Below are 12505 nucleotides of genomic sequence, written 5' to 3' on the forward strand. Positions count from 1 at the left end.
GGACTGTGCCTCCAGACTCGGCTGCCTCCCTGAGCCACTGGGGGGTGCTTCCAGCCCTAATGGCTCCTCCATGGGATCAGCCTCTTTCCTCTGGCAGCTGCTGTTTGTAAGGCCATGCTGTGGGTTTGTCTTAGGGTGAGCAGGAAGAGAATCCATGCAGGGGGCACTGATCACCCAGCAAGATCCGTGGCTGAGAGGCAGGTGCTGGGAGAGCAGCCTGACTCCTACCTGCACCCCGAGCACTGCTGGGGAGCTCAGCTGCCAAGTATCAGACCCTAAGATGATGCACTAAGACAGATATCAGCCAGATCTAAAGCTTAAAGAAAAAGGTAAGCCTTGTGGTATTCCAGCTGCTCATCCTGGGGGTGTTCCCTCTCCCTGAGAAGGGTTGAGGAGGAGTATGAAAAGCCCCTGGGCCCTAAGGGTCTACTCACGAGTCCAAGGACTGCCTGAGCCAAGCTGCATCTCTAAGGACTGGAACCTGGCTTTTGTTTTGTTTTTTTTTCCTTTATTGACCCTGCTGTGTCACTGATCTGTTATGTGACCTAGAAAAGAAAATGATCTCTCCCTCATACGGAAAGACAAAGGAACAGCTTAAGGCTCCAGCTCCTGTATCCAGGGAGCATCAGGCAGATGGACACTCTGTAATTCAGCAAGGTGATGACACTCAGTCTGTGCCAAAGTGTCAAGTGACACTTGTGGGCACTGCCCAGGCTCAGTGGGGCCAGCACAGCAGTGGTTGTGTTCTAAATCCCACTGCTTTGAGCCACTGGAGCAGCTGCCCAGCTGTGTGTCCCCACACAGAGCCCCCAAGGTGCCCCAGGATGCCCAGGGACAGAGCCACCGCAGTGTTCTGGCAGAGGAGGGCAGGACATCTCGTGTGAGCATTTCCCATGGAGCTGCCAAACGCCTGGCTGAGCACTCTGGCTGTGTCTGTCCAGGCTCAGCCCCATCTGTGGTGCACGGGCAGGGCAGCTGTGATGCTGCTTTTCAGAAGCCATCGGGTTTGACCTGTTCTGCAGTCACAGGCAGGTTTTTCACAGTCTCTTTATGGAGAAGGATGAAGCAGGCATTAGCATGGGATGTGAGACTTGGTTGGGTTCCTCCTTCTGCCCGAGGCTTTCTGTCTGACCATGACGAAGTTGCTTTACTTTTCTATCTTTACAATGAAGATGGTATCTCAGGCCCTAAGGGAGGGTAAGAGAGTGTGCTGGAGAGTGCTGTGTGCACATCAAAGAGTGCTCCTTCTCTGCAGTAGGGGTGGGAAGCTTCTTACCCCACTGAAAGCTGTCCTGCAGCCTCCCTCTTTTGAAGTGCTTTTTTTTGAGCTGGGTTTCATACAAGGCAGGAGCCTGCAGCTGTACCTTGTCTTGAACCCCACGCACAAAGCCAGGCCTTGCTCTCATCCAAAGCACAGTCTGGCTTGGTGGCTACCATTTATTTAAATTGCTGTGAAGTGCAACTCGGCTAGTGAGCAACAGAAGTGTTCTCTTGACAGAACACAGTGCATTAGCTTAAATACATTAAAACTTACAAGTTGCTCAGAGCACAGCTGTGCCACAGCTTGCAATGGGTGCCCTCCCCTCTCCTTTCCATTTGTTATTTATGCCTGAGTTGATGTGACAGCTACTGGGACTTCCCTCAGCCTGACAGGTGACAGAGCTGTCACATCTATTTTTGATGTGGCACATGCTTTTCTTTAGTCATGTAAACAATAAATATGTCCTGAACTCTTTCTAACTTGGACCTGGTCTTCAGAGAAGGGATAAAGCCAAGCCTGTTTCAGCTCCACACCCTTTAACACTCTCAGGTGCTTCTGGGTGCTGTTGGACCCCATAGTCTGCATGGCCAAGGCTGGGGAAGGGCTCACAGCAGCACATGTGTCCCCCTGGATGGCTGGTGGCAGCTGGGCTGCCCTGAGCAGAGGAACAGGCTGGGGTGATGTGGTGTCATGGCATGGGCTTACACCACGTGGGCACCCAGCAGACACTTTTACTGTTGCTGGGGATTAGTGGCTTCCAGGACACAGCTCAGGGGTTTAATTTCCTAAGCAGCAAGAAAAAGGGGAATCTGTCATGTAAGTGCAGAGACATACAGGACACAGAAGTGCTTCTGGTTGTGAGATGAGGCTGTTTAGGAAATTGCCAGTCTGGCTCCCAGTCAGCCCAAACAGTCAAGAAGAGTCAGTACTGGGAGCTACAGGGCAAACAGGCTCTGCCTCTTGCTGGGGACTGCTGGGGGTTGCTGTGCTGGGAACAGGAACGATGCAGGGACACGTGATTGCTGGGCTAAGGCATCCACAATGAGCAGCCAATGCATCATGCTGGGCAGGAGGCCATAGACCAAAGTTTATAAAGCTTTATTAAACATTTTGAACAGCTGTGCAATGAACAAACAATACTCTGGAAGTTTCACAACCTCATAGCTTGAACTGCCTCAGGACAGCAACAGCCACTTCTGCTGCTCTCCTGCACCAGAAGACTGAAGGAAAGACAAACAGATGGCAAAGGGGAGGGAAACCTTCAAAGTTTAGAGGTAAGTGTTTTGTGCCAACCTCTAAGGCTTCTCATAAACCAACCTGTAGGCCTGACCACCATCACCTTGGATTCTTGCCATCCTTCTGCCAGGGAAGCTGGAGACACCAGGCATTTTTCCAGCCTCTGCCCTTCTCTAGTCAGTAGCACCAGCACCTTCTGTCACCTCTGGCCCAAAACCATTATCTCTGAAAATGGCTGAAGCATTTACTGCTTCAAGCCATGCCTCCACCTCATGGATCCTCTCCTGCCCTGCCCACACCCAGCCTTCAGGGCTAGCATGAGTTCTGTAGGGTTAAGTTCACAGTGGCTTCCAAAACCCTGTGTCTTGCAGCATGCTGGTTCTTTCTCCCAATGGTCAATACCTTGGTAAAACCAGGACATGGAGGAGGAGGGGAAGAGAGAGTCTCTACTGCCTGTCAGGCTTTATAAAAGCAGCAGCATAAGTGAGGCTTTCAGGCTGGGATCTCGGAGCAAAGAGTTCAGAAAGCACTCGGGCAGTGCACACATCTCTTTGGCAGGCTGAGCAGGAGGAGATGACTCAACTGCCTCTGGCTCCAGCAGCTTTTGGCCAAGTCCATTTGTGAGCTGTTGCACTCGCCCTTGATCAGCAAGGTGGGAAGGCTGGCTCCCCACAAAGAGAGACTGAGAGAATCTTGCAGCTATTCAAGCAGGATCAGTGGGCCAAGAGCCCTGAGTTAGACCATCATGGCCTAATGCAGACAAGTGACACACAACTCCAGCACTCCCAGCTGGGCAGGGCCAGCAGCTCAGGCTTCCAGCAGTTCTCAGTTGAGAGGGCTGGTGTCTGCTCCCGGTGATACGGGAAAGAAAAAGAAAGACTTCTGCTCCTAAAAAAGCAGGTGGTACTGCCAGAGTTCACACAGTAAACGAGTCGATTTCACAGGCAGAGTGGGAAGAATTTGCCACTCCAGTCCACGCACAGTTACAGGAAATAGGTTGTCCTTACTCCAGTCCCACACCCAACACCCCCCTCCTCCCCAGCCCCACCCCTTTTTTAAAAAGCAAAACAAGAGCCCTCAGCAGACTGGAAGATTATGATTTTCTAGGTGCCCACTATGCTGGGATCGTGAGCTGATTCTGGTAACTGGGATCCTGTGCAATGATACAAGAAGCAGTTCCCCCAGCAGCTGTAGCAGATGAGGAATAGAGCTGCCAGGAAGACCAAGGCACAAATTGTGCAAGGTTTCCGTTCCAGGAGAAAACTGAGCAGGTAGAATCCCATGAACATCGAGTGACTGAACCACAAGGCTGGGTTGAGGGGCTTGGGTATGAGCAGGACAGGTAGCAACCACTGAAGGCAGTACATGGTGGCTGGCTGGGGCCTCGCTGGCAGTAGCAGTCAGATGTGCTCCAGAACAGGCTCCAGCAACTCCTCCGGAGGGCAGGCTGCTCTGTAGGGAGGAGGAAATGTCAGACTCTCAGAGAATGAAGGGAAAAAATCAACTGACATTCTTCTAAAGCTTCATTTACTCCCAAGCATCATATGCTGATGGTTGAACTCCCAGTACTAAATTCTGGTGTGTCTTGGAGCTGGTGGAAAGCTTCCTGCTTTCTGAACGACTCAGCTGGGGACAGGATCAGCTAATGCTGGTATAGAAATGCATCCTGTGTGCTCTGTTACTCAGGCCTTTATCCAGGCTAACAAGTGAGACCCTTTTAGCACAGTGCAGGTACAGAAAGGGAGAGGTGGAAATGGGAAACAAGCTGTCACAGCCTTCCCTACACACATTGATCCAAGACAGTCCAAAGGCTTGAGTGATGATATAAAGAAATGCAATTGAAGGGTAATCATTATTTGGTGCTACAGAGAAGTGTTAAGGAAGCATTAGTGTAAGGAATTGTTCAGCACACAAACAATGAAGTGTTCCAGCAGGACAGCACCAGACCCAGCTACACATCAAGGTACCCAGGAAAGCCCTAGCAGTGTCCAGGCTGCAAAACAAAGGGGAGGACAGTCCCAGCTTAAAGATTTATAATCCTTGCCAAACAGCTAAAGTCAGATAAGATGAAGTATGTGAATAGATCAAACGGGGGGACAGGCTCAGAATAGGCAATTTCCATTAAGTGCTGTAAACACAGGATTTCCTCACTTGGATTATTATAAAACCCTTTGGAAACTGGGCTTTAAGGGCTTTCCTAGGCAGGGATGGCAGCATGCTGCAAGTCCAGAAAACCTGCTCCTACCTTCAGCAACCCCCTCAATGACATTAAGTGTGTGCTTTTGTTTTTTTCCTTTGAAGCACTACAAACCCCTTCAAGAATTTCAAATGGCTTTAAAAACAATAAATGCCTCACCCCCACCAAGAAGGCTGGTGGGGACAGCTCCTTGCAGAAAGCCTTGTGTCTGCAATCACTCAGTGGAGCAGTGCTCCCTCAGAAGGATGAAGGGCTCAGCCGAGCCTGTCAGGATTACAGCTGGGGGGTGGGAAGGTTAGTAGGATGAAGGAGTGAGAATGTAAACAAACAGCACATTCCACTGGCTCCTGTTGGCAGGAGAAGGGATTTCCTGGCAAAGGGAGGGAGAATGAGGGATTGCAGAGAAAAGCCAAGAGAAAACCACAGGAGGTTCTCTTCCAAAAGAGCTCTGAGGTCAGACTTGTCTCGCAGGTAGCAATGGGCTCTGCTGTCAGCAGCAGGAAATGCTGCCATCCTGAGCAGCACCATCTATTGTACTTTAATGTTAGTAAGAAAATGCAGGCCAACATCTCCACCAGCACAAACATTATGTGGGGAAAGGACATTGTGCTGGTGCTCCTGCAAGGGAGTGCTCTCCAGCAGAGAGAGCAGCTGGAGTTCCATTAGTAAAACTAAGCTGCAGCTCAGTAGCCAAAGAGTAAGGAAAAAGTAATTTTATGCTGCAATACAGATAAAGCCAAGTCACAGGAATAAAGCTCCCAATGTTAGTCCTGTTTTAGGCAGGTCACTCACTTGCACCTTTAAGGGCAAGTCTAATCCCAAGCCTTTTCCCCCATCTGTAAAGTGCAATTAGCTATTACTCATTTCATAACAAAACATGCTCTCTGCTTGCCTTTGTGAATTGCTCAGATGTCTCTGGAGTAAACAATACCACAGAAGTACTACAGAACTTTTTTCCAAGGGGAAGAATGGAGAGAAAAAAAATCTAACAACAAATATTTGAACAGGAAGGTAATTAAACCCCATCACCCAAGTTTTCAGTTCAGACTGCATTGAATGCAGCAAAGTTGCACTAAATCAATGATCTGCAGCTGCTTTAATCCTCCTGAAATGTTCCCTTCTTGAAGTTTCCTGCATTTTTTCTCACAAGTGCTTCAAACACCAAGCATTAAAAATCAGTGCCTAAACACCATCTTTTGTTTTTGCCAGATCCAGCCCTAAGTTGCATCAGCTTGACTTCTGTGGCAATTTGTGTCAGCTGTTCTCAAAACTTTAGTTTAAAGTGCCTACTTTGCTTTGGGTTTTCTGTCTCTAGAGTAAAATAATGGGTAGAGAATGTGTCTGTTAAGTAGCAAAAGGCTGAAACAAAGAACTAGAATTTTTCAGAACTAATGTCACAAATCTCTCAGCTTTAATAGGGTCATATCTCACTATTGAGCCTTTAGCCCCAAACTTTAAGACTACAGTTAGAAAATAATTATAATTTGTGTTGTAGCTACACTTTGTACTTCATGGTCTGGCCTCCTCACTCCTACAATGCTCTTAACAATAACACTCTAAATACTGAGTTGATTTTAAGTGTCTAAGCTTTACTTAAGCAGCTCCTACAAACACAAAGCCACCTCACAACAAGTTATTCATTTTTAAATATTAGTACTTCCTGCAAGAACCCGTTGCTTGTAGCAATCAATGCAAACACTGCAGAATAAAGAACCATTTAATAGCAGTTATTCTTACTATGAAGTTTCAATGCCAATGCCTTTCAACCTGCAAAACCTCTTGGATTTCTGCCAAATGCAGCCATTCAAACAGCTGCTCTTTGTATCTGTAGCCAGTTTGCTTTTATTCTCAGGAGTCCCTTCACTACCAACCAGTTAAAGGCTGAGGACCCTCTGCTGTATCCCACAGCTGATCCTGTACTAAAAGTAAGACCAAGTACTTACTACAGGAGCAACTACAGTTCTGTCTCCCTCAAGGGACTTTCCACCAGTAAGATATGTGCTCTTCACTAGAGATTCTCTGTACAGCTGGCACTGAGACTGAGTTCTCTTTACACTCTATTGATCCAAGAGAAACAGCACCTCCTGCTATCAGCTCTTTACTGAGCAGGGAACATTCTCCTTCATGCCCAGGACAGCAAGATCCTTCTGGAAGCCACAACAATATTTGGTTTTGCCTGGTTTCTCAAGCAAGGTGAAATTTGCAAATTAAAGATTCCTACTTTGTTGTCTTTGTCCCCTTCTCACAACCCAAGCCAAAGATTACCATGTTCCAGAGCAAATAATAACCTGTCACCCAACAGGGCTGGTTTCACAACTGCATCCTGTTTTCCCTCAGCCAGCTGCTCTTGTTCTCCCCTGCCTGACTCACCTCTTGCCTCAGCCAGCCCCGTGTCCCACTATCCCCAAACCTGCCCCTGTGCTGCTCCTCATGTCACCTGATTTGGTGGCCACTCATGTTTACCTGACAGCTCCTTCCCACTTCCTCCTTTCATCCCTCCACAGCTCTTGGAGCCACTTGAACTCACTTCAGACCCCTCAGCAGCAGAGCTGGTGATGCTCCCACTGTGTCCCAGTTTGATCTCCACGTGCTGCCAGAGCCTCCTCTGCCAGTTCCTGCAGGCAGAGGAGCAGCCAGGGGAGGTTCCCTGCACACCTCCTTAATAAGCAAGCACCAGCACTTTTCCACATGCTTATTAGCTGGCTTCCATTGCACTGCAGCCCTCCCTGCTGTCATCTTCCCTCCCAAAAAACATTCAGGTCCTACTGGTGTGTGTTTGTGCGAAGGATTTTGGAATTCCAGTGCAAAGGCAGCAGCAGACCTTTCCCAAGCAGAAACAAAATCTCAATTATGACAGGTCTAGGGTGAGTAGCACACAGCACTGCTTTGCAATGGATCAGTCACGTTTTGGAATAAATCCATCTGAGGAGCTAGCAAGCTGTTCCTTCATATTCTACAGACTAACTCAGCAATCAACACACTGAGAGGTGTTCCTACACCACAGGTTTGGCACATCACTATGTCAATACCAAGTCTGTACCTTTCTCAAGAACATTTGAATTTTTTAACAGTCCATTTACCCTGCAAGGGGAGAATGATCAGCCAGCCTTCCTTAAGCACTTCAAGGGTAAGCTTGTTCAGCCCTTACAAAGGCAGCCTTTAAGCCAGTGCTGTCCACACAGAACTCCCCAAGCAGATGCTGCAGAAAGAGTCTCCCAGGCTGAGAGCTGAAAGGTCTGCAATAAAACACTGAGTAACCTTTTTATTGGGGCGTGCTGGTATCATCCTCCCCCTTTCCCAAAAGCTGAAGTCTCTGCTTGTGATGAAAAGCCACACTGGTTAGATAAAAGTCTTTTAAGTCATCCAGTGCACATAGACTGAAGAGGAAGGCTCAGGGATGTGTTTCTTACCTACAATGCTCACCTGTCTGCTTAAAATTGTTTTACTCAAAAACCCTGTCACAAATACTAACTGATGTGAGTGGGCAGTGCTTCACACTGCCAGCGTGTGCTCAAAACCAACTCAAATATCACACAGCACCCAAAACAGCTGCTGAAAAATACACAACAGCTAAAGCCCTGGGACAAAAAGAGAGCTGAAGAACTATCAAGTGACAAGTTTGAAGAGTTCAGCTAAAAAAAGCAACAGCAGACCAGCTCCCCAGATGCCAACCTTCTGTCGTAAACCCAAGAACCATAACTGCTCAAACTTTAAGACCTATTTGCAGCAGGGATTAACTTCTCTGGGGTTTTTTTTTAGTCTTGCCACTATTATTTCAATTTTTTAAATAGCTTTATCTGCTGGTATGACTCAGCTGGAAAGAGTGAGTCTATACTTTTTGGCAAAGGCCTTACCCTAGTCTTGGATCATGCCTTGGACACTTTGAGTGGAGTCAGAAATGGTGCAATATAATTCACAACAGCTTCCAAAAAGAGCAACAAATCCTTTAGTAACCAAGCCTTGGGGTTAGTATTCTGATTTCTCAAGCTAGACACAAGCCAAAGCAACCCACTTGGTGAAAAGTGGAGGCTCTCTGTTGAGCCACTCTTGTCACCACTTCCAAAGCTGCCCTCTGAGCTTCATTCCTGATGGGGATGGATGAGCTTTTGTCCAGAGGCAGCACCCACTCCATCTGCAATGCCCTCACAGCACCAGGGTGAATCCTTCTCCACCCATGAGCAGGAAGGCAGAGGAGACATCCAAACTAAAACTAATTGTTTTTCTCAGAGAGCTTAGAATGGGCCTGGAAATCATCAGGAATCAGAGGAGCAGAAGCTCTTAAGTCAGCCAGCTCTGTGATGGGAAGAGATGCCAGCAGTCACAGCTGTCATCTGAAGTATTACTACTTCCAGTTGTACCAATTCAGAGGTCCTCATTCCCACCTTCTGCCTTTGTCTAACTGCCACAGATCACAGCTTCCAGGCCCATTCCAAGTTCCCTGAGAAAAGCAGTTTTAATTTAGACCTCTTCTCTACCTTCTGTGCCTTCAGCAGGCTTCAGAGGTCCAAAGAGAGCCTGATAAGGGCGAATTTCTGCATCTCAGATTAGGAAAGAGTTATGAGAGCTATGAAGAGTTATGACCTCCTGCAGTTTGAGAAGACAAAGGTTACTGCACTATGACAGTATGACAGTACTTGCAAGGTCCATTGAAATGTTTCGGTACCAAGGAAGTATGAGAGAGTTCAGCATGCTGTGGGCTGCATTTAAGAGCTTGTTTTTCCTCTTCTCTTGCACTTGCATGTCTGGGATATCATGAGCAATGTTCCTATGACAGAACCGCTTGTAAACTCACTTTGTAGCTGGCTCAAAGCACGTATGGGTGCTCGGGGAGGGCGCCTGGCTGGGCACAACAGTCTGTATTCACAGATTATCACAGAATAACCCGGGTTGGAAGGAAACCACAGGGCCCATCCCGCCCAGCTGCCTGGACAAAAGCTTATCAGAGCATTGTGCTGCCCTGGGGAGAAACGGGCCCGGCTTTCCTTTCAGAAGGCGCTAACGAGAGCCAGAGAGGTTCGCAGCCGAGAGCAGCAGGAAGGGAGGGAGGGCACACACAGCGCTGTTATTTCCATGCTGGCACCGAGCTCGGGGTCGGTTGAAGCCTTTCCCATCCCGGCGCACTCAGGGCTACGAGCGCGGGGCTCCTCGGCGGGGGCAAACCTTCCCCCTTTCCCCCGGCCGACCCCCGGAGCTCGCAGCGCTGCCCCGCTCCGCCAGCCCCGCCGCTGGGCCCCGGCCCGTACTCACCGCCTCACGCCGCCATCCCGGGGCCGCCCTGAGGAAGGAGGGAGAGGCCTGCCAGGCCTCCCCAGGCGGCCGGGCGGCTGTCCCCGGGAGCGCGGCTGTCCCCGGGAGCGCTGCCGGCCGCGGGGCGCTGCTGCTGCCGCTGCTCGGCCGGCGGGGCGGGGGCGCGGGCAGCGGCCGCTCCTCAGGCGGGTCGGGGCAGCCCCGCGCGGCGGCTGCTGCGCCTGCGCCGACGGCGCTGCGCCTGCGCACGGCAGGGCGGTGCTGGGAGCCGGCCCGGGCTGGATTCGTGTTTTGTGAAAAGATTTTCGTGTTTGTGGGTGCTTGTAATGAGCCACGCTTGGGCTGTTCCGCCTGGGGAAGAGGAGGCCGAGGGGGAGAGCTCAGCGCTGCTTACAGCTTCCTCAGGAGGGGCAGCTCCGGTCTCTTGGCTCTCATGAGCAGTGACAGGAGCCGAGGGAATGGCCTGAAGCTGGGTCAGGGCAGGGTTAGGTTGGGTATTAGAAAAGGATTTTCACCCTGAGGGTGGTCGGGCACTGAACAGGCTCCCCAGGGCAGTGGTCACAGCCCTGAGCCTGTCTGAGTTCTTGAAGCGTTTGGACACCGCTCTTAGGCACAGGGTGGATTCCTGGGGTGTCCTGGGCAGGGCCAGGAGCTAGACTCGAGGATCCTGAGGGGTCCCTTCCAACTCAGAATATTCTGTGGTTATTATTCCATTGTGTTTGCACGCTCTATTGCACCTTGTACTGTGCTGCCTCAGAGCCAGGGAAAACAGCGAGGCTGGGCAGGGACCACTCCAGGCCATCCCTCCAGGCCCCTGCTCCACTGGGTCCCCTCGAGCACAGTGCTCTGGATCACCGTGTCCAGGGGCACAGGAATATCTCAGTGCCTTGCTCCACTGGGTCCCCTCGAGCACAGTGCTCTGGATCACCGTGTCCAGGGGGACGGGAATATCTCAGTGCAGCCTGCTCCACTGGGTCCCCTCAAGCACAGTGCTCTGGATCACCGTGTCCAGGGGCACAGGAATATCTCAGTGCCTTGCTCCACTGGGTCCCCTCAAGCACAGTGCTCTGGATCACCGTGTCCAGGGGCACAGGAATATCTCAGTGCAGCCTGCTCCACTGGGTCCCCTCAAGCACAGTGCTCTGGATCACCATGTCCAGGGGCACAGGAATATCTCAGTGCCCTGCTCCACTGGGTCCCCTCAAGCACAGTGCTCTGGATCACCGTGTCCAGGGGCACAGGAATATCTCAGTGCCTTGCTCCACTGGGTCCCCTCAAGCACAGTGCTCTGGATCACCGTGTCCAGGGGCACAGGAATATCTCAGTGCCCTGCTCCACTGGGTCCCCTCGAGCACAGTGCTCTGGATCACCGTGTCCAGGGGGACGGGAATATCTCAGTGCCTTGCTCCACTGGGTCCCCTCGAGCACAGTGCTCTGGATCACCGTGTCCAGGGGCACAGGAATATCTCAGTGCAGCCTGTTCCACTCACCCATGCAGTAAAGTTCTTCATGTCCAGGTGGAACTTCCAGTGTTCCTGTTACCTCATCCCACTGTTCAGCACCCTGGCTCCATCCTCACAACACCCTCCCTGCAGCTGCTCATGGGCAGTGACAAGCTCCCCTCTCTGTCGTCTCCCCTCCAGCCTAAACAGCCCCAGCTCCCTCAGATTTCCTTGTAAGACAGATGCCATCTTCACAGCCCTCCCCTGCCTCACCCCGGGGAGCTCCATGTCTCTCCTGTACTGAGTAACCCAAGGAAAGAAGAAAAACAGCCCAAGAAAAACAAAACCCAAAACCCCAAAGACCAGGATTTGGCATTTTCACAACCATTTAAAACCCACCCAGCCACAGTTGCAGGGCCACCCACATTTCCCACAGTTTTCCACTTGGCTGGCCTGTGCATTTTTGATAGTTATGATAAGACCTGCTCTCCCACTGGCTCTACAAGCGTGTATCCAGCCTGGGAGAGTTTCCCTCTGCTCTGCCATTATTCTGGCCTGACCTTTTTATGGGGTGTTTAAAATTCCTGGTTTATGGCACTGCATAGGAATGGCCCTAAAGCCTTTGGCTGATGCCAACTCTGATGGTTCATAGTAAAAATAACTACTAGATGCCAGCTATGATTCCCATGGCACTCAGGGGACTTTCAGGATCCCACCCCACACCAGCAGCAAGCAGGCTTCACCCAGGGAACTGGGCTGCTCTGAGCTGCTCCAGCACATGATGCTGGTTGCAGTCTGCAGGACTGATACTGGATCCAACTGATACAACTTGAGGTCTCCAAATCCTTTTGCAAACTGCAATGTGGACCCTCATGCCTAAGACTGCTGTGGGAGCTGTGTGCTTGCTTGGGTTTTTTTTTGATTGTAGTTCCAGCTTTCTATAAAGAAATTCCATTTTGCACTTGCAGCCTGTGAACTCCCAGCCCTGTGGCACCTTTTTCAGCAGGCAGGAACACAGAGGGATCATCCAAAACTTGTATTTCAGCAGGCTCTGCAGGCTGCATGGAGCCATCCAGTGGAGTGGATCTGTAAGGAGCTGCAGAGTAAAAAGCATCTCTGGCA

General features: G+C 50.5%; 1 protein-coding gene across 1 annotated transcript; it reads right to left on the reverse strand.

The window, feature by feature from the left end:
* Positions 1 to 2340: 2340 nt before the first annotated feature.
* BLCAP (BLCAP apoptosis inducing factor) lies at positions 2341 to 10110 on the reverse strand. Its single transcript, XM_036395902.2, has 2 exons — positions 9942 to 10110; positions 2341 to 3949 (listed from the first exon to the last, which is right to left on the reverse strand). The coding sequence occupies exon 2, from the start codon at positions 3862 to 3864 to the stop codon at positions 3601 to 3603; it is 264 nt and encodes an 87-aa protein (XP_036251795.1). The 5' UTR covers positions 3865 to 3949; positions 9942 to 10110; the 3' UTR covers positions 2341 to 3600.
* Positions 10111 to 12505: the final 2395 nt, after the last annotated feature.

Source organism: Molothrus ater, chromosome 17 (genome assembly GCF_012460135.2).
Source record: "Molothrus ater isolate BHLD 08-10-18 breed brown headed cowbird chromosome 17, BPBGC_Mater_1.1, whole genome shotgun sequence".
Taxonomy (NCBI): Eukaryota; Metazoa; Chordata; class Aves; order Passeriformes; family Icteridae; genus Molothrus; species Molothrus ater.

Excerpts from the sequence above, each read along its gene's own strand:
- BLCAP (XM_036395902.2), bottom strand. The coding sequence starts at position 3,864 with ATGTACTGCCTTCAGTGGTTGCTACCTGTCCTGCTCATACCCAAGCCC.